The sequence below is a fragment of a genome, unplaced genomic scaffold (genome assembly GCF_019419815.1).
Source record: "Pyrus x bretschneideri cultivar Hongxiangsu unplaced genomic scaffold, Pyrus_bretschneideri_v1 Contig19, whole genome shotgun sequence".
Taxonomy (NCBI): domain Eukaryota; kingdom Viridiplantae; phylum Streptophyta; class Magnoliopsida; order Rosales; family Rosaceae; genus Pyrus; species Pyrus x bretschneideri.
This window is the reverse complement of record NW_025999490.1, coordinates 6,630,980-6,656,618: the sequence shown is the minus strand read 5'-3', so window position 1 is coordinate 6,656,618 and position 25,639 is coordinate 6,630,980. Positions and strand designations below refer to the sequence as shown.

Below are 25,639 nucleotides of genomic sequence, written 5' to 3'. Positions count from 1 at the left end.
GATGAATGGAATTTGAACGATTTAGATTATGATTGGATCAATGGTTAGACAAATCATGATGAATTTACATATTACAACTGAATTAGCAACATGGGGGACGCTCGTGTGCGGCCACCTCTGGCGGTTTGTCCTGGTCGGATTGGAGCGGAGATCAAACGTACCCTTCTGGATTAGTCAGATATGCGGATACCGCAAGTTGTCAGAAAAAGCATGGCACAAATCTAGGAAGTAAATGTCGGGAGGATATTGTCATGTTGCGCATACACTCATCACACCATGGATACCTATACATACTCCTTGCCTTGGGCCTTGTGGATGTGTTTAGTTTGTCTAACTGCCTTTCGAATTCTCTGCTCGAACACACGCCATTCAATAGTGGAGTTCTTCATAAAGATGCTTGAAAGCCTGCGTTTGTTTGGTCGTATTGTTGGCATTTTTCCTCCACCGTAGTATATTCGAAAACCAGATACCAAGGATGATAACTGACTTCCTGAATTGGTCATGGCAAATGCATCGGCAGCAGTGCAGCCTATGAAGTCCAGTGCTGCTAACTATAGAAGGAACTTAGGCATGTGAAAGTAGCAGTACAACCAAAATGTATGAATAATCTTAAAGATTTACAGCGTATCATTACCTGTGATGAAAAATTCATGAAAGGTTCGAGTTCAGTCTGTGTGAGCAAATTTTCTTTAGTCACTAATTCCGGATACAAGCTAGTCAAAGCAATCATCCTTGATCTCCCTGCATATATTTGTGAACCTGCCACAAATACACGTGTGTTCCGGATGAAACCAAGAGCAGCAAGCATTAGTACTGCTTCTTCAGGTGTTAAGGGACAGAAGCCTTCTTCCCTGAGCTCTGCAGGAGTAGGCAGCCTGAAACAAGTGAAAATTTCGATAAGACAGGTCAAACTCAAAAACATTTACAAAGTGCTAAGTGAAAGAACAGAAACCCTTAAAGCAAATATTTTCTCAATCTACCATTAGTATCATGAACTATCAAAACAAAAACACACCAATTAAATTACATACCTGCATACGTTTAGTCTTCTTAAGAAGTGTCAGTGCAGGGGAAGTGGATTTCACGATATGCTTCCAACTCTTTTCTCTCTTCATCACCACCACCAAACTCACACAAAGAATGAGCTACCATGTCAATTTCAAACCGCAGGTGCAAAGCTAGATATCTGGAAGCTTCCTTAGCATGGCTTTTGTTTTGTTTCTTGACTGATTCTGCATATGACCCAACAAGATAGTGATCAAGCTGTCCAGGGTGACTTTTGTTTTGATGCAATCTTTGAAGCAGTAAAGCACCAACTTCTTGTATCTTGGGACAAATTGAAGGGCATGAAAATTACATCTGCATCGAAGTCTCTAGATGAAGTTCCCCAATTAGGAGAGTGGAAATGAAAAGTGGTAGGCAAGCAAGCAACTAAGTGAAACTATGTGAGGAAGATGATGTGAATCCAATAAAGAATTCCGTAGAAATAAATGATTAAAGGGTGCCAGAGCTTATTTTCTACCTGCAATTGAAATGGTATTGGATCAAATGCCAAGCGATGCCCGAATCCAAGAAAATGTACAACTCCGTTCTTAAGTAGAAAGGGGATGATGTGTTTCAAGTAAAAACTTGGCTTTGCCTCTTTGGGGATGTCTACATCTGTCACCTGGAAAAATTATAACAAGAATTAGGAACAGACTCATCGTGGAAGAAAACACTTTGATGGTTATGAATACTTAATGTCACTGAGCGACTTACAACACTACCAGTTGCTTCCAAATCTAATGACTGTAGCTCCTTTGGAAGTTCCTTCACTATCCAAATATCACGAGTCAAGTAGTTAATAAAATGCTCCTCCTGATAGATATCGCCGAACTGACTATGAAATCATATAATTAGTTATCATTATTTCAAAGGCAAAAAATATGAGATATAGGATACATGAAGCTACTACAATCAGAACATGAGCAGTATATGAAGAAAACACACATAAATATTACCATTTTGACCTTGATCATCAGAAAAATGAACACTGAAACAATTATCAGAATCACCCCAACATCCAACGAACCCCATTTGAGTTTTGAATCCCGAAGCTAAATGACATTAGCCGTATAGCACAAGAAACAAAGGAAAATGCTTGAGTAGAAAAAGGAAAATAAGTCACCTCACATCTCTCCATATACTGCTATACAAAAATTTGGGAACAACCAGGGTTGAGTTGAGCAGTCGTGCAACAGCAACAGCATTGCAAACCTGCAGCCAAAGAAATAACTATTAGGTAAAAAAATTGATATCACAGAAAATGAGGGCCCGTTGAACCATATCCTATATTTATGTTTTCGAATTGATGATGACTCAATGCAAGTTCATGGAATTGGCATTCTAGTAATCTTTAAAAAAAGAGTGAGTGCCTCAAGCACCACTTACAGCTACTCGCTGCTGGTTCATCCCACCGTTTGCAGTGACCAAAATATATCCATTCTTTCCCTCTATAATGTACCACAGATAAGTTGATATCAGAGCCAGCTTAACGAGTTTACAAACTGGACGAGTGTTGTTTGCGATATTTAAAATGCATGAATAAAGGACTACCGTTAGGTTCCCAGCTCCGTTGGTCCGAACAAATTTTCAAGGAAACAGCAGGAACTAATGGCTCCAGCCACAGATCTTTCGGCTCGGGTTTATTCTGCCCCTGCATCATATCAATAAATCCGGCAAACGAGCCACACCAAATGAGTAGATCGAGATGTCATTAATTAAAGCATCAAAACTAAACTCAGAATCCAGTTAAATCGAGGAGAGAGAGTACCTATGCCAATGCATGGGAAGCCAAAGCCAGCATCCTTCCGTAGTTACCTTTCTGTGCCTTTTTTCCTTTACCAATTTTTCTCCATTTTTCCTGCAAACATACCAAGTAAGAAACACAGAAGGAAAATGTTAAAACCATCTGGTCAAAACTTTCCCGCATAAGCACACAAATTTGAATTCTCCTCCCCGTAGTTTAAATTAGTTTAAGGTAGAATATCGCTCATACCAAAAACAAAAATTTAAAAATTTTCCCATCAAGCGGAGGTGCTCATACGCCTGAGTTTGAATCACCCTCCCCGCAGTCAAAATTAGCTTTAAGTAGGCTATCGCCTGTATCGAAAGCTAAAAAGTTCGAAACTTTCGCATCAACGACATACGCGAATGGTGACAGAAACCGAAGACACAGACGAAGTCCCGGAAAACCCAGATTCAGAACGGATCCCATGATCTTGAAGCCGCAAGAGCATAACGCAATTCATCAAGAAAAATAAAACCAACAATCCAATCACCCCCACAAACCATTTCGCTCGCTTTTTGCTATACCATGCCCTCTCAGCCACCTTCCTGGTAGAGGCCCTCCTCTGCATCTTCAGCCCACTATCCATCTCCCAATACGACGGCGGCGCCTCCGAGGTCGAAAACTGATTGAGGCAGATTCCCGGCGAGCTAGTCGGGGATGACGGGCAGCTCCAGGGAGTGGAGGGGCCGGACCGGTAATGCAGCAAGGAGGGGTTGGGACAGGAGGAGAAGGAGGTGGTGGGGTCGAGGGGCTGAGCTGAGGTGGGTCCATCTTCCACTGATGGGTCTGGTTCAATTTGAACTATGTTTACGGACATCGATTTGCGTGCTGTCGGGTCGTATGGATTTGGACCCACAACAGAAGAGCGGGGACCTTTAGGGAGAAACGCGGCAATTTCGGGTCCGAGGTTGCTAAAAATAGATGTCGGAGTTTGCCAAAAATGGAAGGGCGGAGATTGGGACTGGAATTTGCGGGACCTGTCTGAGTTACAAGTACAACGAGGACTTACCCTTTTTGTTATTTTTTGTCCGCGTCAAGACATTGGCCAATCAAATCCTGTCATTTTAAAAGTGAGGATAAATTACACAAAACTAGTTTAACTATGAATCAAACCACAATTTCATACTTCATATTTTAAACATTGCAATGTCATACCTCAATTTATGAATTCGTTGCACGTCAAATTTGCTTTTGCGCCCAACAATTTGCATTTGTCAGACTATTTGAGTTTATAATTTACATGGCTTTGAAGAACATCAGCTAAACCAAGATAAAAATTTACCGCCAGTTTCCAGAATATTTGCATTGCATTGTTTGACAGTGATTTTAGACTTATTTTTATGTGTAGATAAACTCTATGAATCATAATTACATATCTTTTTAATCTAATTTTAGCACAAATCGCATGTTTTTCTCGGCTTCTTTGTGCTTCATCCAACCCTCGCATCGCCATTTGTACAAGGACTGCAAATATCTTCAACATATGTGCTTCGGCAAGAAAAAAGTCACTTGTCTGAGTCGTCTCCTTCCTGAGGCTTGGGATCAAATCTACACACAAGCTATAGAATCTCTCCTAGCAAGAGAAAGGGGAGAGAGAAGGATGCTGGGGACACTTAAAACGACATGTCAATTGCTTCATGATCGGGGGTCTTGTATCCGAAACTAGATTCATCACTTGAACGTCTGACCACGCTTGCTCTTTGTACTAAGCGGACCAGTGCTTGCACAACTTCGGACATGGGAGGCCGAAATTCAGGTTCCGGCTATATATGCATAAAAAACAATATGAAAATAGGTTAGTTAGTTCTAAAAGATGAGAAACGAGATCTGTTTGACCAAAAATTTAGAAGAGAAATTTGAACGGAATGTTCCCCCATCCCTCCAAGAACCTATTTTATCTTTCCTCATGGAGAAATGACGAGAAGACAGAAAAATGTGATTATCTTCGTCTGCGTGAGCAGCTCGATCTTGCATTTAAGACATTTACAACAACCACTTATTTTTAAACCGTTAGTGATGCTCTTAAAGGCCATAAGTGGGCAACTAATTGCTTGTTTTTTTATCTAACTACAGTAAAAAAATTCCTAATAGCATTAATAAAGAAGTTACCTGAACACAAAGTGCAATGATGTCGGCGAAACGTGAAAGTGACTTTGCCGGATACATGCCATTTAATGCCGGATCAACCATTTTTGCTAGGGCATCTATATCATGTAGTTGGGGAGTAGCCCATCTCACAAGTGATTGTTCTGACCTTGACCTTGAACTAAACATTAGAAGAATTCGAGGGAAATGGGAAACCCTTAATCAACATTAAAAAGAACCCAGAAATGTCAAGGAAAAGCAAAAGAAAACATAAACTTGGCAATTCATTAATGTGGGCCAGGCGTACCTGTCTAGTGGCTTCCGACCAGTCAGCAGCTCGAGCATAACCACCCCAAAGCTGTAGACGTCACTTTTTACAGTGTATACTCCTGATAAGGCAAATTCGGGAGCACTATAACCAAATGAACCTACCATCTGAGTTGAAACCTGTGAATCATGAACTTGAATTGATCACTCGTACATAACAAAAGCATGAGGACTGAATATTTGCTCACAATCTATAAGAACAATTTAACTTCATCAGTTTTACCTGTCGCTCTGTGTTTGGCGTTAGAGCAGCTAACCCACAGTCAGATAAGTGGGGATTAAGCTCTTCATCAAGTAAAATATTTGCTGACTTGAAGTTTCTATGTACAACAGAAGGTAAGCAAACTTCATGCAAGTACCTGACAGAAGAATCTTTAACTTAGTTTTTGAGCAAACATTGTGCAACTTTAACCCACACATAACCCCCACACCACACACAAACGCACACTAATTTAAATGTTGAAATATGTAACATACTCTAAAGCTCGAGCAGTGCCAAGTGCTACCCTAACACGGGCATTCCAAGTCAGAGTCTTACTGCCGTCTTCAGCAAAATGAAGAATGTCATGCAAGCTCCCATTTCCTACATGCTCATAGACTAGAAGACGCTGTCCATGCTCTGCGCAATATCCAGCCAATGTAACAATGTTTGGATGCCTCAAGCGTGACATATTTGAAATAGCTTCAAGGAAATTATCTTCCTCTTGCAAGGATAGTGCTGCATTGTCAATTTTCTTAATGGCCATTACCTACATTACCGAAAAAGGACAAAGAAAAATAAGTTCATGTGCCACTAGTATAACAGTTGGTACTACAGGAGAAATCGACCTCAGAAAAGTAAAAGCTCGGGGTGCCAGAATTTAGTGGAGCCTATATGGCAGGTAACAAACTAAACTTGATCCTATTTTAGCTTTTTTTACTTGTGCTGCAATTACACAAAATCAGCAAACCGTCACTAATTTGTACATATGGAATTATGGATACATTATTGTTTTAAATAAAAGGAAGAAAACAACAATAACGTAAACAAATTTACCTTTCCAACAGAGAACTCTGCTCTGTAAACACGACCAAGAGAACCTTCACCAATAAGAAATTCTTGACTAAAGCTATTTGTTGCTGTTTGGAGAGAGGCAACAGTATAAGGAGTAGCAGTGATAGGTGCTTTTATCCTTTTTGTCGATCCATTTTTACTATGTAACCTATCAACCACCAATATTTCTGCGGGTGGGGGCTTGATATCAGTTACAGCAGCGGTACTTTTTACCCTCTGCTCTTGCATCTCAGTATTTACTGCAAAATAGTGCAGGATGCAGGATGGAAATGGTTAGGATACTCACAGAAGAACATACCGCTACAAATATTTGTAAGAATTAGCTCTAACCTTTTTACATCTATTTGAAAAGGGAAAGTACTAGTATTTACACTACTAAAAATGAATCTTGCTTCAAAGAACCCACTGTGCCTCTCGAATCATATTTCTAGTATATTAAAAAGCCAAACTTCAAAAGGAAAAGGAAAATGAAAAGAAGAGGAAAGCGATTATACCATTATTTGTGCGAGCAGAGACATTTCCACCAGAAGTTCTTGGAGTCCTGTCCTCCCTTTTATTTTTGCGAATGCATAAAGCAAGAGCAAGTAAGACGATGAGTGCAACAAAAACAGAACCCAGAATTATCCCTACCAAAGCCCCGACAGCCAGCCCTTTTTTTGAATCACGTGATTGGCCATCAGATCCCTGTGGGGTTGTTCCAGATCCAGAATGGCTGCGATTCTTAGTAGTTCTTCCTGGGGGAGGTGGGATATATGGTGGTGGCGGAGGAGCAGGACCATTATCAAAACCATTTCCATCATAACTATTTCAATTTTAAGAATAATATTAGATGTATTGAAAAAGTGGAGCACCAAAGTACAGATCTGCATTAAGTAAAGAAGGCGCTCACATAAAAGTACGAATTGAACTAAGCTCTCTAGGTATCCACCCGCTGAAATGGTTGTTCGCAACATTTCTGCTCATAACAATGTGCACAGCAAAGGTATAAGGTTAGGTAGTAGAATTCTGAGTGTCAAAATAAGGAGGGAAAACACCCTTACAAAGTAGTCAAAGGCAAACCCATCAGAACATTGAGAGAACCAGTCAACTGATTATTCTGCATATAGCTGGCACAAATTGAGATGTCATTACAAGTTAGTGCAAATAAACACAGTAGAATATTCGCAAACAGAAGTTTCAAAATAAATCAGTACTTCAAAAAACTCACAGGGAAGAAAGATTGGACAATGAACTAAAGGAACTAGGAATATCACTGGTGAAGTTGTTAAGAGATAGATCCCTGCAAGGAAAAGCATAGCAACCCGCCATATGAATTAGTTTAAAAGGAATTCTAAACAACGCAGCCAAAACATTCACAACATCACGATAACAGAATGCACATGCAAAAGAGTACTAGAGTAAGTTATCTTACAAGGTTGCAAGGTTCACAAGATGAGCAAAAATGTCACCAATCGACTGGGATAGTGAGTTACGGCTAACATTCCTAAAACATGGATATTACAAGTACATTAGAACAGCCTCATGGTGTGTAGTGGAACTGCAGGAGAAAGTTAATGAAACTTCATAAAATTCAATACAGGAAACTTACAAATAGTTGAGAGAAACCATGTTGGCAATAGAATAAGGTATGTTTCCCGTGAAGTTGTTCCTTGCAAGATTTCTGTACATACATACACAAAACAAGAAGGAAAAAAATAACAATTGAGTATCATAGTAGCAAGGAATACAACGTACAAGAACAAAAGAATGAATAAATAAATGATTGGGCATTACAGGCTTGTAAGATTTGGAGGTAGCTGATACGGGATTGTATCATGAAAATTGTTGTCACTCAAATCACTGATGAACACAAAGAACTTGACATTAGTAACTCGGCAAATCAATTGAAACTAATAGAATTTGTTGCAAAATCCTAAACAAAATCAAAATAAAAACAGAGCAATAGCACTCTCACAATTTTCTCAACGATAGCAGATCGGAAAGCAAGTATCCCATAGTTCCACTGAGACCTAACCCGGAAACCTCTCTGTTATAACAACAACAAGACACATTAACAATGTCAATGAAGCAACTCAATTAATTGAATAAACTTCAAAACCGGCCACATTTTCGAAACATAGAATCATACACTGCAACAACAGCCGAGCCCTCACAAGTTACCCCTTTCCATGACTCTCCACATGGATCACCGCCACTACTTTTCCAACCGGTTAGCTGAGAAGGACTGTTTACTGAGGTGTACAAAACTTCAAGTGCTTGAACTGCAAAGCAAAGAACATCACTTCTAAGAAAAGCACACCAATTTCTCACAAGAGCTTTGCTAATTACAGACTGCCTTTATTTGCTATCTGGTAAAATAAATCCAAAACTTCAAAAAATGGGGAAAAGTTTCAAGCTTTGATTCCTCTATGCAATCAGGTAAATTCCTCTGAGCTGAAATTTAGCCTAGTTATGGTAAAATTTCTCATTTTTCCAATAACCAATCACCATTATATGGAAAAAGGCAAAAACACCTGCATTTTTAATTTCCCACAATTTTCTCAGCAGCCAAACAAGGCCTAAAGTTTTCATCTTTGAAGGGAAAAAAAAAATACATCAACAGATCACAAAATAAAATATAAAAAAACCCAAAGTCAAAAGTCCATTTTCCATCCAAAAATCCTCATTTCCTAGAAAACCCATCACCAAATCCGTAAAGCAAAACCAACCCAGAATCGAAGCTCAAAACTTTTATCTAATAAAAAAAATTACTGAGAAAATGATTCTAAATAAATAAATAAATAATGGGAAAATACCATCAGAAGCATCAGTGGTGCCACTAACGAGAGGCAGAGCAGCCAAAGCCGAGGCGATTAGCACGAACTCAATGAGCCAGCGAGTCACAGAGAGCGAGTTAGCAAGAGGGTGAACAGCCATTGCAGCGTTGGAAGCAGAGAGAGGGAGAGAGGGAGAGAGTGTATTCAGGTGAGGTGCGGCGCATGCAGGAGCACCATGGAGGCGCAGGGGAAGAAGAAGCAGCAGAGAGAAGTATTTGGTAGCAGTAGTAGTTGGAGTAGGAGATCGCCACCGGCATTGAGCGACATTGTCATTAAACAAAAGAGTCAAGAGTCTCTCCGGGAGATTCGAAGCTTCAGTAATTAAGAGAAAGAGAAAAATTAAACAAAATTAAAAAATAAAAAATAAAGAAAATGTCACTGTGCATGCGTTGTGTCGGCGAAAAAAGGCAATGGGGAATTTATTAAAAAAAATATGGGAAATGGAGAAAATAAGATGGAGACAGTCTACCGAGGTTTGGTATCTTCCAGTTAAGAAATTTTTTAGTGTGTTCGAAACAGCGAAATTATTAGATCAAGTCAGACTTCTAGTTCGAATACAAATTCTTCAGCGTGTTATCTCAATGTTAGGTCTACTTGAATTTGAATATTTGTTAGAGAGTTTGTTAGCTGTAATGTTGTTTAAAATTCAAACCAATTTGTAAGCTGTAATGCTGTTTAAAATTCAAACCAATTTGTAAGCTGTAATGCTGTTTAAAATTCAAACCTGCCGTGTATTTACCAAGCGAAATACTATATGTTATTTTGTTTTAAATATTTCCATCATTATATAATAACATATGGTATTCGATCGTATTCAAGCACACTAAAAGATCTCTCTTTGGAGTGGAAGAGTGACCAATGACTCTTTTGTGGGAGGTCTCTTTCTGACTATTAGTTTGGACTTTCCTCATTGCTTAGCTCTCGTTGATTTTTGGATCCTCTGCTTTTTTGCCTCTCTTTTCTGGTGTCTACTTTGCTTGGGCTTTTTCCACGTGTATAATTAATTTAAAGAATAGAAAATGACCTATTTTTGACGCAGTTATTATGTGTGTAACTTGTTTATATGTGTTGATGCGCAAAACCAACATATATATATATATATATATATATGTATACCCTTATTGTGACATTCTAATTGCAAGTAAGTTCTTTTGTAATAGAGAAAAGTTTTGGTGGGATTACCACTCTCACATAAAAGGGAAATCCGCATTAAGATATGATTAGCGTGCGGGCAGATGAATCTAAATGAGGAGACAATCTCAAATGTAGAACATAATTTTGTGTATACAACCGTAATATGTAGCCTCTTTCTCAATTAGGTGGGTTCACAGGCATGAATGAGAAAAAATAATGTACATGCACTCTTTATGTGTATGTAGTCGCATAACAATGTTGTGCGATAGGCGAATCTCATGAATTTGTCCAATTATAAATAAGTCCTCCGATGGAAAATAAAAATCTCAATTGAGATAGTCTAATCACGTCATATGTGTGACTACTCCCACAATAAAATGGGACATTACAATAGGATGAAAGCAAATAAAATCAGCAAATACTCAAATGCATAATATCTCATCATAACAATCGCATGAATGGCGTCGTCGGACCGCCCCACTCAAAATATGCTCCTTTAATAGACGATCAACTTACATAGCACATAAATATCGTCACCATGATGCCCATGATAATGATTCAAATTTCAATGTCATTTAGTTTATTTTTATATATTATTAACACAAAACACCGCATCGAATGCACTTAATAAAAGCGGTTCTCCTTGATGGTATGTTCAACTCCGATGTTGATGTTAACTCGTCTAGTTGGGTAGTGGTCGAAATACTTTTGACGCAATGAGTGCAAGCCGCAGAGGGAGAGATTGTGCTTAGTAAATGCACGGAATAATATGTATTTAAACCTAGAAAACCATGATAAGTACCTTTAACAATATTACAAGGACAAATCAAAATCTATCAATTGAAACAAAATATTATATTAATGATCTTTTCTTCACCTGATCTCATTTTAACTTGTTTAAAAAATTATATTTTAATCGTCACCAACTCGTCATGACCATGTCAGATGATGTTTCTTATCTGTGAGAATTTAACACCTAATTTTAGTTAATTAAAAAATATATAATTGTCAAATTCTCATTGGTGGAAACGCCACCTGGCACAAATGCCGAAAATTTTCTCCATTTCAACGCCACCATTCATTTATGGCTAAAAAAAATTTTGTTTAATGTCATCCACTTGATGATGTGTATATAATTTTCACGAAGGAGTTCACTTATGTCATAACTCTTGGGTTCAAATTTAAAATTTTTAGTCCAAAAAATTTAGGTTTTAAATTTTAGGTTTGAACCCATTACAGTTTTTTTACTCTAATCCTCCTGGGTTAAAATTTTAGTCCCAGATTATTAAAAAATGAATTTAAGTTTTTTTTTTTCTTAAAGTAACTTTAAAAAAAAAATATGTAGATTATACTAATTTAATTTTATGAATATTTTAACTTAAACATATTTAGATTCCGACAAATATTGAAAAATCACTAACCGACACCATGAAACTTGTGAAACACTATGAAAAAATATGAAACACATAAAAATAATTTTTTTTATTGATTTAGCCGTTGGATTTAAATTTGGACCATTAGATATTTATTTTTTTACCGTTGAATTTCATCAAATTAGATTTTAACCGTTGGATTCAATGAGTTTATAAATATAAAACTGAAAAAATATACACATATGGTGGGCCAACCCCACTAATTCAAGGGGAATCCTGGACTAAATTTGGCCCATAAATAAGTTTTGAGTTTTAACTTATATTTGTCCCAAATGTTGGAGCAAGTTGAGGTAAGTTTATAACCTAAAATTTGAGTTTTACTCTAAGGGTTGAAGTAGGTCTTACTCATAAATTTGTGTGATGATATAAATCCATATTTTTTGTATGCATGAGTGTGTTGGTGCTAATTTTGTAGAGCGCATTTTTACTCATCACTTTCAATTGTTGTAATGCTCACTATTAGGGGTGGGCATGGGCTGAGCCTAAATTTGAAAAAATCGGACTGGACCCGTTTAAAAATGTAATGGGGCGGGCCGGATCAAGTAATGCCATTTCTAAATTTGGAACCGAACCTAACCGGCGCCGTTTGAAATGAGCTGATTCCGAGCAGGTCCATGGGTCCAATTTTACATATATATTTTTTTGTCAGCCTGTCGTTCATCTTCTTTGGCTGATAACCCAGATGTTCAAATAAAAAACAGTAACATTAGGATAATTTGCAACAAGAATTGAAGAACCTATGAAGGTGACCCTACATCGGTGAGTGTCTGTCAGAAATGCCGGGACGTCCCTTGGGAAAACCACCGAACCCGCTAAGCTACTAGAACCTGGAGGGGCGCAAAACAAAAGCGTGAGTGGGCAAAAACAAATTCTTTGAAAACCATTTCATAAAATACATTCTAACCCCTCGCCGTAAAACCTGTATACTTCCCAGAAAATAAACATATATACGTAGGTATAAATATGCCAAATATGCTCAAGGGTATACCATCATGCTCAAGGCCTCATAATAATATGCAAGTGCTCAGGTATAAACCGTGTCAAAACTTATCACTGGCAGCCGGAGTCACCTAAAGTGACCTGTACGGTTGAATCTAGAGCTCAAATCTCAATCTCAACAACTAAACCTGCTCACAAGTCGGAACCACCAATAGTGGTCTGTACGACAAGCCTGGGTGTAATACATATAAACGCTCTAATGCTACGATCACGTGAAGGCTGTGCGAATAATCGCGGGTCACCTACGAGTCGGAACCACCTACAGTGGTCTGTATGACAAGACTGTGCACCTAACTTGGATCCAAGCTGAGCGTGTGGTGCGGGAGGTGAACGACACGTGAAGGACTATGCCCTACTCAGGGCGGGAGCACTAACACCGGGGGTGCAGGTTATGAGCTCTCTAAACACTTCGAATCACTAATTAATGCAAAGGTTAAATAACGCTTACCTGGCACTTACCTGCGCCTCCACAGCACCAAATATAAATATGTATATGTATGCCACTACTAATGCATATGACAATGCATAAACAATAAGGATATGGTGCATGGCATAAAACAAATAACCTTTTTTAAACAATTTCTGGGAATGTAAATGTATATAGGTATATACGGAAAACCAAAAACCCACTCATTGGTATGTGGAAGGGTCGTAGCCCCCCTGCCTCGAGTGTGCACGCTCGTCCTCGGGATAGGAATCACCTATATGCGAATTAACTATAAAAACGTTAATTTTAAAGCACATAACCTTCCGCTCAAAATAACTTCTCATACATTGCTCAAAATGGACAAATGAATATACCAACGTGCTCTACACAACCTCAGGATCACAACCATATTTTTAGAAAAATTTTCCTCCGCCGCACGCGCCGCCACGCGCCGGCCAAGGCACGGCCACACGCGTCGGCCACGCGCAGGCACGTGTGGCGCACACTGACGGCGTCAACTGACGCCGTTAGGAATATTCCGTCAAAACTGACAGATTCCGTTAACGGCATCAGGAATATTCCGTCAGAATCCTGACGGAATATTCCGTCACCTTCTCCGGCGAGGCTCCGACGCCGTCGCCGGAAAACCTGCAACTTGGGTTTTCTCGCTCGTTTTTCAACCGTTTTTCACATTTCTTGCACCAAATTGAAGCCCTAAGCTAGTAGAACACGTCCAAACAAGTTTTAAGGCCTAAAACTATAAGGTTTTACCTGTACAAAAACTCCATAGCCAGCCAAACTCGAACCAGGCTATCCCTACGTCCAACCTCGTCCAACGATGCACTCTCAAGCTCCTGGGAACCTCACAAGGACATCTAAGAGCTCCAAAAGTCCAGAAACAAGCTAGAATAAGTTTGCATGAATAGTGCTCAAAACGGAGTTCGTGAAATCGACGTGAAAACGTTGAGGTTCTTACCTGAAAATGGCACCACTGGACTCCTCTCAGCCTCACGAACTTGATGGTGTACTTGGTTCCCTCGATCTGCAAAGATTTGGTGGGTTTTGGGTTTGTTCGTACACTCGAAGGAAGAAGAAGAAAGAAAGAAGGGAGCTCGGGGGAGAGAGACAGGGAAAAGACAGAGGGAGAGGGAAATCGACAGTGTGTGTGTGTGGTCCAACTCTGGCCAACACCACACAAAACAACCAAAAACATAACGAAAACAAACTAGGGGCAAAACAGTCTTTTCACACGTACGTTTCCGATAATTCCGGGACGGGATGTCACATACTTGCCTAAAAAGGGTTGACATGCATACAAGTTAACCGAATCATATAAAATGTTTTCAAATCCCAAAACCTCCAATATCTCCTACTAAATCCCAAAACAGTTTTCAAAGAAAAACAATCATATAAATCGTTGAACCCACTGGCTTCTCCGATTTGAAGCCTTGCAGCCACCGTCTTCTCTGATCACAATGGTGAGGTGATGTCGTGACTCGTCTGGTGGCTGCTATGATGTCGACGTGGTCAATTCCAAGGGTGGGAAGGAGAAGCGAACTAGAAAGTTTAGAAACAGAGAAAGAAAGTTGGGGGAGTATAGGAGTGGGGGGAAGGGGATTGAACGAATAATTACCTTGTCCATTAATTGTATGGTAGAAACAGGTTGGTCGGGGCCCCTTGATTCTAAGATTATGGAACTGCCCTGCCCTGTAAATACCCTCTCCTTGCCCCGCCCCACCTCGTTTTAGTCTTTACCAAGTTAGGCCCCGCCCCAACCTGCCCCACCCCGCCTCGTGGGTCCTGTACAGTTTGCCCACCTCTACTCACTATCTTATTTATTATTGTTAAATAAACTTAAATTTTAAAATTTGTTGAAAATAACACATACACCCAACATATGAAACACATGATTTTTTGAAGTTACTCCAGAATGTCAATATATCTATATATACATATATACATATATATATATATATATATATTTGTCGTAAAAATGTCAAAAATCTTCGATCTTTACAAAAATCGGCCTTGGCAGCATTATTATGCGAATCACGAGAAAGCTAACATTAATTGAAAATAAAGTGGACTTGCTAATCATGAAAAGAAAGTCCAATTTCAAATATTTATGATTTTTATTCGTTTTAGAAAAGTTAATTTGTACAGTAATTTTACTACTTTTTGAAGTGACCCTAAATAAACGTTGCTGCGAACATTATTTTTCTTTGGCCATCAATTAAGCCACAAATTATCATCATTAAACAATAGGGAGCATCACTTAAAAGTTAAAGATACTAAAATAATATAACATTAAACTCTATATTTTTAATCATTTCATTTTAAAACAAAAGCACAAAATTCATTAAGGTCGAACCCAACAAGTAGAACTTTGTCGGTTTCCTAATCTAACAAATCTATCGTTTAACCAATAAATTAAAAAAAGGTTGAACTCAAAATCATGATACCAATTTTTTTTTTTTTAAATTACCACCACATATGTGACATCCCACATCGCCTAGAGGAGTGATCCTTATATATATATATATATATATATTCTCATCCCTACCTAGCACGAGGCATTTTGGAAGCTCACTGGCTTCGGGTTCTATGAGAACTCAGAAGTTAAGCGAGTAGCGCACGAGAGCACTCCTAGGATGGGTGACCCATTGGGAAGTTCTCGTGTGAGTTCCCATAAACAAAATCGTGAGGGCGTGGTTGGGATCCAAAGTGGACAATATCGTATTACAGTGGTGGAGCGGGCCCGAAAAATGATCTCCCTGGGCCAGGATGTGACAACATACCCCTAAGAGAGGCCATCCTGCACAACTTCAATAAAATTACATGGGTTTGGGACGATTAATATTTGGACTTGTAAGGTGCCATGCTTCCCATCGTTCAAAAGCTATTCTCCATTCGATGAGTTTCATGTCATCTTCATCTTGATTCAATTTCTCTACCCGATTAATAAACATTTGATTTCCTAGTTAAAATGAATGAAGGGGAAATTTGTAAAATGGTATGTCAAAGTGAGTATTTATTTATTTATTTTAAAAAAAGGTTGAGAAAACTCACATAGGCGTTTTAGCCTCTCATGACCACCTATCGTGTGATTCACCAGCACCAGAAATAGAACTCAGAATATGTCGTGTTGAATACGAGTTTGAAATTCGTCTCTAACTACTAGGTCACACTGTGGTGATTGTCAAAGTGAGTACGTTTGGTTCAATTTAAAAATGCGAGTATTTCTAATTTCAATATGTAAATATTGAGTACTTTTGTTAAAATCCAATTTTATTCCATGAATGGGAAGGCAATGAATTGCCCGTGATCGCCTTTAGATTCCTTCAACAGTGTCCATAAAATAATTAGAGACACCGCATCATGTTGTTTAACAATTATTCATTTGTTCGTTCATAAGCTTATTAAAGTAGTTGTTTGCACTTTGCAATGTCATATTAGCCGTTGATTACACACCAAATAGAGAGATCGACACATACTTAAATACGATATAATTAATTTAAGAAAAATTAATAAAAATGACTTAAAAACTTTAAGTTTTAATGATAAGGATAAAATAAAGGATAAATTGAATAGTACTATGATTGACTTTTTAGTGTAAAAATGTGGTTTTTCGTTAAAGTAAATAGTACCGTGAGCTTTTCGTTAAAATTCCTATTAATTTATGTGTTATATATATTACAACGAATGACATTGTTATATATGTAAATTATAATATAACAAAATTCACAACACAATGTGTCGGTGTTATTTATTTATTTTTATTTTTTTGGAAACTAATGTGTCGGTGTTATAGTTACTTGAAACGAAAGGAATAGACCAGAGGAAGCACACTTCCTCGTTGACTGCCTGAAATTTTTGCTTTTTGATTTCATAATTAGGTTAACAGAATAAAGAACTTTTTCTCAATCTTTCCATATTCAGATGAACCGAACCACTAGGTGGTTTGTGATTGAAGATGAATTATAGGCTTGTATTTTACACGATATATTATGAGTTTAATTTTTAGCATTGACGAATCACACGTTGATAACTAGAGGAAGCTAAATGTCTTTCAAGATTTAAAAAAGATATACTATTGTGACAAAATCATCAACTTATCTTTCTAAAAAATCAGATGGACGGTAAGATCCCATGATCTAGTCTTCATAATATTTTATGTTATAAATCAATCACTTTCTGTTAACTAGATTTATATTAATTTCAACAATTCGTTAACAGTACTCAATCTTGTACATACATATAAGAATCACCACAGTCGTATATATAATAATGGAAAAAGATCCTCTCTATATCTTTTTTACAAAAATCATCGGATTAAGTGATTCGGATATTTGAATTTTAATCCAACGGTCCACCTATTTTGATTCTTTAAAATTTATAATAATTTTTAATTGTTGGATAAAATTTCAAAGAGCCAGATCACTTGATTCGGTGACTTTAGTGAAAGAGATCTGGATAATCTCTTTCCTTTAATAATTCCAATATACTGTTCTGCATTTTAAGTCACGCTGCAGTTGTTCCCCACTTAAGAATAAAAAAGCTGTTCCGTCGCTTATAAGTGCTTATAAAACGATTAAAATTTCTTTTAGAAAAAATATTTTTAAGTTTTAAAAATATTTGAATGTTTTTTCAGAATTTATTTTCGTTTTTATTAAAAATTAATTCTAAAAATATTTTCATTAAAAACACATTCAATCATTCTAAAAATACTTTCAAACGAGAAATAATAAAAATATGCTACAATGGCTATTAGTCAAGAAATAAAAAACAAGTTGTTGAATGTTCTACATTGATCGTAACAATGAGAAAAGAAAAGTTTAAATATTTTAACCCCTACTTCAACTAATACTGAGATATTTTGTGATAAAATCCAACACCTAACAGATTGTATAAGTGATAATTACCAAATTTAGGATAATATCAGTGCGGTTGAAAATGAGCATTCGATCCGTCTATTTGATAATTCTACGCACGTTATGTAGAACACGTCTTTGTTGTGACATGTGAAAGTGACAGTAGATATGACACGAAAAAGTTATCCCAAAAAGCCGGTGAGAATTTGTCCCCATCCCATAAACCAAACAAGGCCATTCATAGGAACAGAAGCTTGCCACTCTTTCCCTTCAATAATCAGCATGGCCCGCGCACTGCATGTCAATTTCATGTAACTTTCTACGTATTATACTACAGTCCTGCACAATGAGCGGACTAACGACTAGGCATATATATAAAACCCGAACTGAACCGTGTACGTTCGGTAAATTCAAACTGAACCGCGTACGTTCGGTTCAGTTATGATTTAAAGAATGAATCGGACCGAATTAGACCGCATAAGCAAAAGCTTAGCAACAGTGTTCAACTTTAAATGACAAATCGACATCGAAGTAAGCAAAGAATAGTCCCGCAACAGTTGTCATTGCTTCCACTTTGTTTGTCATTTTCTTAAATTCCAAGTAAGATATGCGTTTTTTACCACAAAAAGAGTAAGATATGCTTTAGTCACTAGTCCACATGACCACCATCATCCACCATTATTCCAAGTTATGTACAACTTTATATATACTGCCAATTGTACACATGCTTTTGAAAATAAATTCACAAAGAGACAAAGTATAAAATAGTTATTGTTGACGACTTTAAAAAGATTTTCGTTGATGGTGTTTCTAAATAACTATTCGTCATTAAAAGTATATTTTTATTTAGAAGAAAAACGTGAAGGAGGAAATAAGGACAATTGATTACAATGAACTCACTATTGGTTTATCGGCTATTTCAATAGTTTAATTCTGCAATCTTTTTTACCGAAAGTAGCACTTTGCGTGTGGTGATTTTAGACCTCCAAAGTCTAGTCCGCCTTCACATGTCACTCCAATATGTCATAAAAAAAAAGATGAAGATAATCTTATTCTCCTTTAACTGCAACAACTAATAAAACATGCTTGTTTATAAGTGTTTTTCAAATGATTAAAACCGTTTTTATAGGGTTGAAGCCCAATTAAGCCTTGGTCCAGCCCAGTGTTACAATCAACGAGGCCTCTAATTTTGGGTGACCCGGATCCAACGGACAAGAGTTGGCCCATGCCGACGGAAGAGAAGTCTGGCAATTTCGTAATTTTAAAGATTCCGGTACCCTTGAAGGTGTCGTCAACTAAAGTACCTGCCAATGGCGGGTGTGGAACATGAGGCGGCACCAGATGGCAGATGCGATAGAAAAATGCGAAGACAGCGAGAGAGAACTCGACCTTCGGTAAGCGGTGGCCGAATTTACTATAAATTCCTAAAAGAATCCGAATAAATCATGAACAAGAAAGGCTTGGCGATTTTATTGCGTACCAGAATGCAGCGCCCAAGCTCCGATCCCAGAGACCTCGCCCGCTCTCCTCTCGCCGTAAGCGATTAAGCATTTCGATTTTGTCCGAAATCCGTGTTTTTTGTAGGCCGCGTTTGGATTGCGAAGAAAAGTTAATGGAATTTTACTGGTGATTTTGCAACAGAACGTTGTTAACCAAACGCTGCCTAATTCCGATGGAGGACGATCGAGCGGACGACTGGTGCAGCATGGAAGCGAAAAGCTCAATGCCTCGACCAACACCGAGAGGTTTATTATTTTATTTTATTTTATTGAATTTATACGATTTTTTTTTTGTTACCGTAAAAGCTTGAAGTTTTATATTTTGAATGCGATTGTGAAATTCCGAATTTTTCTAGGGAATTTGAAGTTGTGCGGGAGTCCATGCACTCGGCGATTTCACTGAGCAAAACCGAAATTTTAGACTCTGTACTGAACGATTTCTCGGAGGTAGTTGTTTTTTTTATGCTTCTAGAAAAAGCGCTTTTGCTGAAAGAGCTTATGAGCAGAAGTGTTTTCTGCAAAAGCATTGCCAAACGGGCGGCTAATTGTATTTTGGATGCGAAGTTCACTTTCGTTGTTGTTGTTGTTGTTGATAATGTAGGGATATTTTAGCCTCTCTTACGAAAATCGTCGAAAGCTACTTGTACTACTTGCCATAGAGTATGATCTTAACAGGACGCAAGTTCGCAATTTGATCAAGCAATATTTGGGACTTGAGCTCCCTGAAAGTAAGTCTTGTGTTGATTATCTTATGAGAATTGTCGAAAATTGCATTTGCACTCTGTATTTTGTGAGTTTGATGCAATGTGTGTCTGTAGGTGACAGTGCTCCCTCAACTGGCTCTGAAGAGGAGACATCTCTTTCTGCTTTCTACCGTATTGAGCGCAATCTGAGACATGCTCTCAAGCCGATGTACGAAGTTCTGTTTGAGCGACTCAACACACATCCTGGCGGGTTGAAGTTCTTGTCCAATCTTCGAGCTGATATTCTATCTATTATCGCGTAAGGTTATGGCATATGCCCCACATGATGTGTTTTTGGTTTATTAATTTTCTGTCCCACACAATGTTTTGAATTGAATTGAACCAAAATATTTGAATATGACGTACAACTATTAGTCTATTACAATGTTAAGAAATGAAATTGAGCCCAAGGAGTTTTAAGATTTTATGAATTGTTATCTTTTCATATTTTCAGAGAGGAAAATACTGCATCTTTGCGAGCACTGGACTCCTACTTAAGGAGAAACTAAGTACATGGCTTAGTCCTGCTGCCTTAGAGCTTCACCAAATCACATGGGACGATCCTGCCTCTTTACTGGAAAAGATTGTGGCATATGAGGTATTTATTTGTCTTGTGTTGTAACATGGCATGCTATGTGTGTAGCCTTGACACCCTCCTATTATATTATTGTATAGGCTGTGCATCCAATCAGCAATCTTATAGATCTTAAGAGAAGGCTGGGAGTCGGTCGCCGTTGTTTTGGATATTTACATCCAGCAATACCTGGTACTCTATTATTGTTGTTTTATCTATTCACGTATTGATCTACTTCTTGTTGGTTTTTGTCTGTCTTTTTGGTAATTCGTGATGCTACCTAAGAGTAATATCACAGTTACTTATTCAGTTGATAAATTTTTCCTTATGTAGCCGTTCGTTGTATTGGGTAGGACTACATACTAGTATATGTTTTTTATATTGTTACTATCTTCTTTAATCAGGCGAGCCCCTTATTTTCATCGAAGTTGCACTCATGAAGGATGTGGCTCAAACAGTACAGGTCAGTTTTCTTTAAGCTTTACTAGACGACTTCTTCTTCTTCTTCTTCTTCTTGTGGTGCTTCTTGTGGTGATATATTTTATATATTCATGATAGGAAGTTTTATGGGATGACCCTCCTACTCCAGAATGTGAGGCTACATGTGCATTGTTTTACTCCATATCATCAACTCAGGTGTGCATATTGTTACATATTATTCTTAAATTTTAAGTATCATATTCACTATTTTCCTTTTTTTGAAAGGGGATATTAACCTATTACTTCATTTTTTTGCGACCATTGCCTGATCTGAACACTTTTAAACTTCTGCAGCCTGGCTTATCAGGGATCAACCTGGGAAGGTTTCTAATTAAACGTGTGATCACACTTGTGAAAAGAGAAATGACAAATATTTCTGTAAGTGTTTCAATCCCTTTTGGATATTTGAATATGTGACTTTGAATATATGTCATATTCAAATATATGACATTTTAGCTTGTTCAAATAAATTTTCAGAAATGAAAGTATAGTGCGCTTCACAGGAAATCAAAAGAAACTGTAGAGTAGAGGATATAAAATATTAATCATACTTTCTCTGGCTAAAGTCTTGCTCGTGGATTTATCTCACACATGGCCTTTTGTTTGTTTATTCTAGACTTTTGCGACTCTCAGTCCCATCCCAGGTTTCATGCAGTGGCTCCTATCGAAGCTGGCTTCTCAATCAAAACTTGCTGAAGGTGAAGCAATGCCACACTCACCAGCTTCTGATAGGTCCAGTTCTACGTTTTCGGAGAAAATTCTTGAACCAGAAGAGGAAAGAGCACTTATGGATGCTTCTGCGTAAGTCATTTTGTAATTGGCGCATTATGTTAGCATCTAGAGAGTAACATGCTTAATAACTATTTCAGTAAGAATGCTTCATAACATTTTTCACTTTCAGGGAATTCAATTCTGGGAAAAATAGCATGGACGTGATGTTCAACTTGCTGACTTCACCAAATCATGAGTGGACAAATTCTGATAAATTGCTTTCAGTATTAAAACCCCCTCTAATTCGACTGTGTGCCAGGTATATTAATATTACTAGTAAAATTGGAGATGACAGGTCTGTTATGAAACAGCTACAAGTGAATACCATGTAATTGGCAATGACGTGATATCACACAAACTAGTTTTACAGTCTCGTGTTCTTTGTTCTGTGTGAAACGCTACTAACAGATTTTAGTTCCGTTGATTATAGGTACCTTCTCCAAGAGAAAAAGAGAGGAAAAGCTCTGGATTCTGTTGCGAATTTTCACTTACAGAATGGAGCTGTATGTCATCTAACTCAAATTTGCAGAACACTAGATTCGTTGTATAATTTGATGGACAAAGTAAAACGATTTCTCCTTAACGCACTGATATGCTAAGCCTGAGTTTTCTTACTGCAAATTAGATGGTCGAAAGAATCAATTGGATGGGGGACCGGTCAGAGAAAGGCCTGCATCAAAGTGGAGGTATGATGGTGAATTATGTTTACAGGTAACTAAAACCAACCTTTTACTTTTTTCGGTCATAAATTTCAGTTTCATTAGAACATCTCAAAAGATTAAGCATTACCTATTGAATGATATCATTGATTCATGGTTGCAGACTGGGGCAAATTGAAGACTATGCTCAGTCATATTTCAGTACAGGGCTTATCCATACTTCTAGTGATCTTCGCCGTTACGTTGAGACAATTAGTCGTGTACAAGAGTGACGGCATAATGATTTAGTCGCGTTTTCTTCGAATGTTGACACTTTCATGACAAAATTTGTGTCTAATATCCGGTTTTCTGAAGATTGTAAGGCCTGAAGCCCTCTAAACAGATGTCCAAATGTACATATTTAGTTATGATTCTCAATAAAACTAAAGAATTGTTATCCACCAAACTGAAAAAAGTATATATCTAGTTATGTTTTTTGCACTTGCTCAAGGTATTAGCCCTTGGATTGGGCGGTTCAGTAATAGTAATATGTGGGTTGAAATTTTTTTTTTTTTTTTTTGGTCAAATGATAGATTTGTTAGATTAGCATTTGAGCGTTAGTTTTCTCCAATAATTTATATTATATATATTATTATGGTGAAAATTTCATTGTTTTTTTGGGATAAATTGCCATAGACGGTCAATGGCGAGCATCTTCAAGAGATGCTGTAAAACAAAGAAAACCTTATTTTAAAGAGCTAAACTCAAATAATTCATCTCCAAGAGATAATGTAAAAGAGTCTTTAGTATAGCAAGATGGACACTCACTCTTTCAATTCAGAATAAACTATTCACGTGCTAAATATTAACAAAATAATAAAACTCATATTTTCTACCGTACATTGGTAACAAAACAAATTAAACCAGACGTTGCGGTAACAGTTGAAACATGTACAGAATAGAGTCCTACGTCGGAAACCTGCTTCATCTTTATGTGGTGATTCGATCATATCAATTCTCACTTTTCCTGATCACCTTCCACGTGACTTATTTCTCGGACATTATCTCTCATGAGCCTCGTATTGGATTCATCCACCATCTGCAAAAACAAAAACAAGGGTAACTTTTCTCTTTATCTCCATTCCATAGGTAAAAAGCAGGTAAAACAAATAGCCGTTTTTACCCACGGCATTCGGGATAACAAAAAATGAAAAGGCAAGACCATCTTCAAAGAAATGTCAAATTACAAGAGTTAAAGTATAATTGATGGTTGACGTGGTAATCTGAAGTTTTATGTCAAATTTTGTAGTACTCTAACCGAATTGTCAAATATTATTTTATTATTTAAATATAGCTTTAAATTATTGTAAATATTAAAAAAATGTTGAAATAAAATTTTTATTAGTTGAAATGTTAGTGGAATAAAGGACCCACTATTAAAATGAATTAAAAATAAATTTGACATTAATGTCAAATTTGAAATCAAATCACTAAGCCTTTAAATTCAGTCAACAAATAACACTTCGATTGATTAGAGAGACTCTTGATGTTAAATATGCACAATGACATTCTACCTAAGATTTTGATACCTTCTTTGGAGATAGCTCTAAGAATCCTTACCTTGAAAGCTAATCGCTGCAAGTTGTCCCACTCGAAATCATTTTTACAGTATGCAGATCGAACCTGGACAACAAATGGCCTTCTATGTTCAAACTTGTGAACGTTAACAAGTTGGTGGATTAAAAATCAAATAAAATAAGCATGCAAATTGACTTATTTCGTCATGGACTTATGATCTCAAGCTGCCATGTGGACGCCACATAAATCACAAAGAAAGTCACATTGTCAAAAGTCAAATTAGGATCAGCCGTCCGTTTTTATTATCGTCGCTAACAAAATTTCTCAACATGTTATTGGTAATATTTTCGACAATATCGATATGTGTTCATATGCAATAAAGAACAGGCATCCTGCATAGAGTGTGTAGTAGGAGCCTAGAAGTTGTTGGATATGGACTTACCTAGACCCTTATGCCCGGAAGATTCTCTCGTCAGATTGGCACAGAATTGGTCTCCATCATTCAACGAGTTCCTGCTCAGAAATTCCATCAGCTCTTCGTATGCCTCCGTGTTGTAACTCTGCTCTGAGAAATTTACTGTTAACATCCGAAAATACTAATGAATTTGACTATGAAATTAAGAACAAAGGGATGGAGGAGGAAGGAACCTCAAGCTGAGCGCAGACAATCCTAACTGCAACATAAGTGAAGAAACTGTGGAGGTTGTTGGCCGCCTTTGCTTCCGGCGAGGGTTCTCCAAATCCTGCATATGGCATATCGGAAAGTTAAAACGCATAACATTGTACAAGTGAATAACGCATTGTCAAGTGAGTCGAAGGTGCGTTATTGACTTGGATACTGACACGGATGCCTAACATCCCCGTTGTAGTTAACTAATTCTTGTCAACAAATATATTGGTGTAGGCCAAACAAAAATTTACTGAAGTACCAACCAGGGACGTACATCTTGTGGCAGTGCATGCGAGGGGGACGAGAGGCTCTTGGTTTAGAATTGGATAGGCAAGAACGATTGCAAGGTAATTTGCTTCTGTTGGGTTTTAGTGGGAATAAAGAAGGGAGCTGAGAGAGTGGGAGAATTGCCGCAGAGTATTCCATGGATAAGTAACTGACAGCAGAACAAACCGAACTGGGATTTCTGAGTGATCCACAAGTCCAGCTCTACTGTCCAAAATATCTATTAGAACCTACATGGCAAGCAGGAGTTTTGATAACCATTTGTGGAGCCCACCAGTTCATTTTCCCCCATCCTATTTAGTGAGAACTTTTATCGCAAGTTGTATGTCTCGTACTAATAATACAATATCATATATAGATTTGTCTTTACATTATACTATATCGTGCTTATGACACGCAACACTTACAATATGACTAGGCCATTG

At 37.6% G+C, this 25,639-nt stretch overlaps 3 protein-coding genes and 1 pseudogene across 4 annotated transcripts; 1 reads left to right on the top strand and 3 right to left on the bottom strand.

The window, feature by feature from the left end:
* Window positions 1-2: 2 nt before the first annotated feature.
* LOC103947830 lies at window positions 3-3,949 on the bottom strand (annotated as a pseudogene).
* Window positions 3,950-4,091: 142 nt separating this feature from the next.
* LOC103947923 (protein STRUBBELIG-RECEPTOR FAMILY 8) lies at window positions 4,092-9,474 on the bottom strand. 2 transcript variants are annotated; one of them, XM_048582432.1, is made up of 16 exons: window positions 9,092-9,474; window positions 8,425-8,557; window positions 8,251-8,322; window positions 8,070-8,135; window positions 7,885-7,956; window positions 7,708-7,779; window positions 7,504-7,575; window positions 7,337-7,402; window positions 7,186-7,251; window positions 6,791-7,098; window positions 6,279-6,535; window positions 5,720-5,991; window positions 5,466-5,601; window positions 5,223-5,362; window positions 4,940-5,132; window positions 4,092-4,593 (listed from the first exon to the last, which is right to left on the bottom strand). In XM_048582432.1, the coding sequence occupies exons 1-16, from the start codon at window positions 9,210-9,212 to the stop codon at window positions 4,444-4,446; spliced, it is 2,196 nt and encodes a 731-aa protein (XP_048438389.1). In that variant the 5' UTR covers window positions 9,213-9,474; the 3' UTR covers window positions 4,092-4,443. The 2 variants fall into 2 exon arrangements, with proteins under 2 accessions (XP_048438389.1, XP_009357210.2); XM_009358935.3 differs by having other exon boundaries at window positions 4,940-5,096; window positions 9,092-9,467.
* A 9,808-nt stretch (window positions 9,475-19,282) lies between these two features.
* LOC103948004 (malonyl-CoA decarboxylase, mitochondrial) lies at window positions 19,283-23,147 on the top strand. Its single transcript, XM_009359027.3, is given in 16 exon segments — window positions 19,283-19,511; window positions 19,618-19,721; window positions 19,832-19,922; window positions 20,077-20,203; window positions 20,294-20,477; window positions 20,673-20,707; window positions 20,710-20,816; window positions 20,894-20,984; window positions 21,197-21,255; window positions 21,351-21,428; window positions 21,567-21,650; window positions 21,889-22,073; window positions 22,174-22,302; window positions 22,474-22,546; window positions 22,669-22,754; window positions 22,866-23,147. Coding segments are annotated over 16 exon segments (1,632 nt in total). The 5' UTR covers window positions 19,283-19,421; the 3' UTR covers window positions 22,975-23,147.
* Window positions 23,148-23,436: 289 nt separating this feature from the next.
* On the bottom strand, window positions 23,437-25,434 carry LOC103948097 (chaperonin-like RBCX protein 1, chloroplastic). The gene is made up of 5 exons (XM_048582431.1): window positions 25,193-25,434; window positions 24,908-25,002; window positions 24,698-24,819; window positions 24,302-24,383; window positions 23,437-23,780 (listed from the first exon to the last, which is right to left on the bottom strand). Exons 1-5 carry the CDS (start codon window positions 25,353-25,355, stop codon window positions 23,700-23,702), a joined length of 543 nt encoding a protein of 180 aa, XP_048438388.1. The 5' UTR covers window positions 25,356-25,434; the 3' UTR covers window positions 23,437-23,699.
* Window positions 25,435-25,639: the final 205 nt, after the last annotated feature.

What these genes read in the sequence shown, in the direction of transcription:
- LOC103948097 (XM_048582431.1), bottom strand. Translation starts at nt 25,355, where the DNA reads ATGGAATACTCTGCGGCAATTCTCCCACTCTCTCAGCTCCCTTCTTTA. An exon ending in TTGTCTGCGCTCAGCTTGAG is followed by an intron (nt 24,820 to 24,907) that starts GTTCCTTCCTCC and finishes TTCTCAGAGCAG; the next exon opens with AGTTACAACACGGAGGCATA. An exon ending in TGCAGCGATTAGCTTTCAAG is followed by an intron (nt 23,781 to 24,301) that starts GTAAGGATTCTT and finishes TTGTTTTTGCAG; the next exon opens with ATGGTGGATGAATCCAATAC.
- LOC103947923 (XM_048582432.1), bottom strand. Translation starts at nt 9,212, where the DNA reads ATGGCTGTTCACCCTCTTGCTAACTCGCTCTCTGTGACTCGCTGGCTC. An exon ending in CACCACTGATGCTTCTGATG is followed by an intron (nt 8,558 to 9,091) that starts GTATTTTCCCAT and finishes TTTGCTTTGCAG; the next exon opens with TTCAAGCACTTGAAGTTTTG. An exon ending in AGTTCAATTCGTACTTTTAT is followed by an intron (nt 7,099 to 7,185) that starts GTGAGCGCCTTC and finishes AAATTGAAATAG; the next exon opens with TTATGATGGAAATGGTTTTG.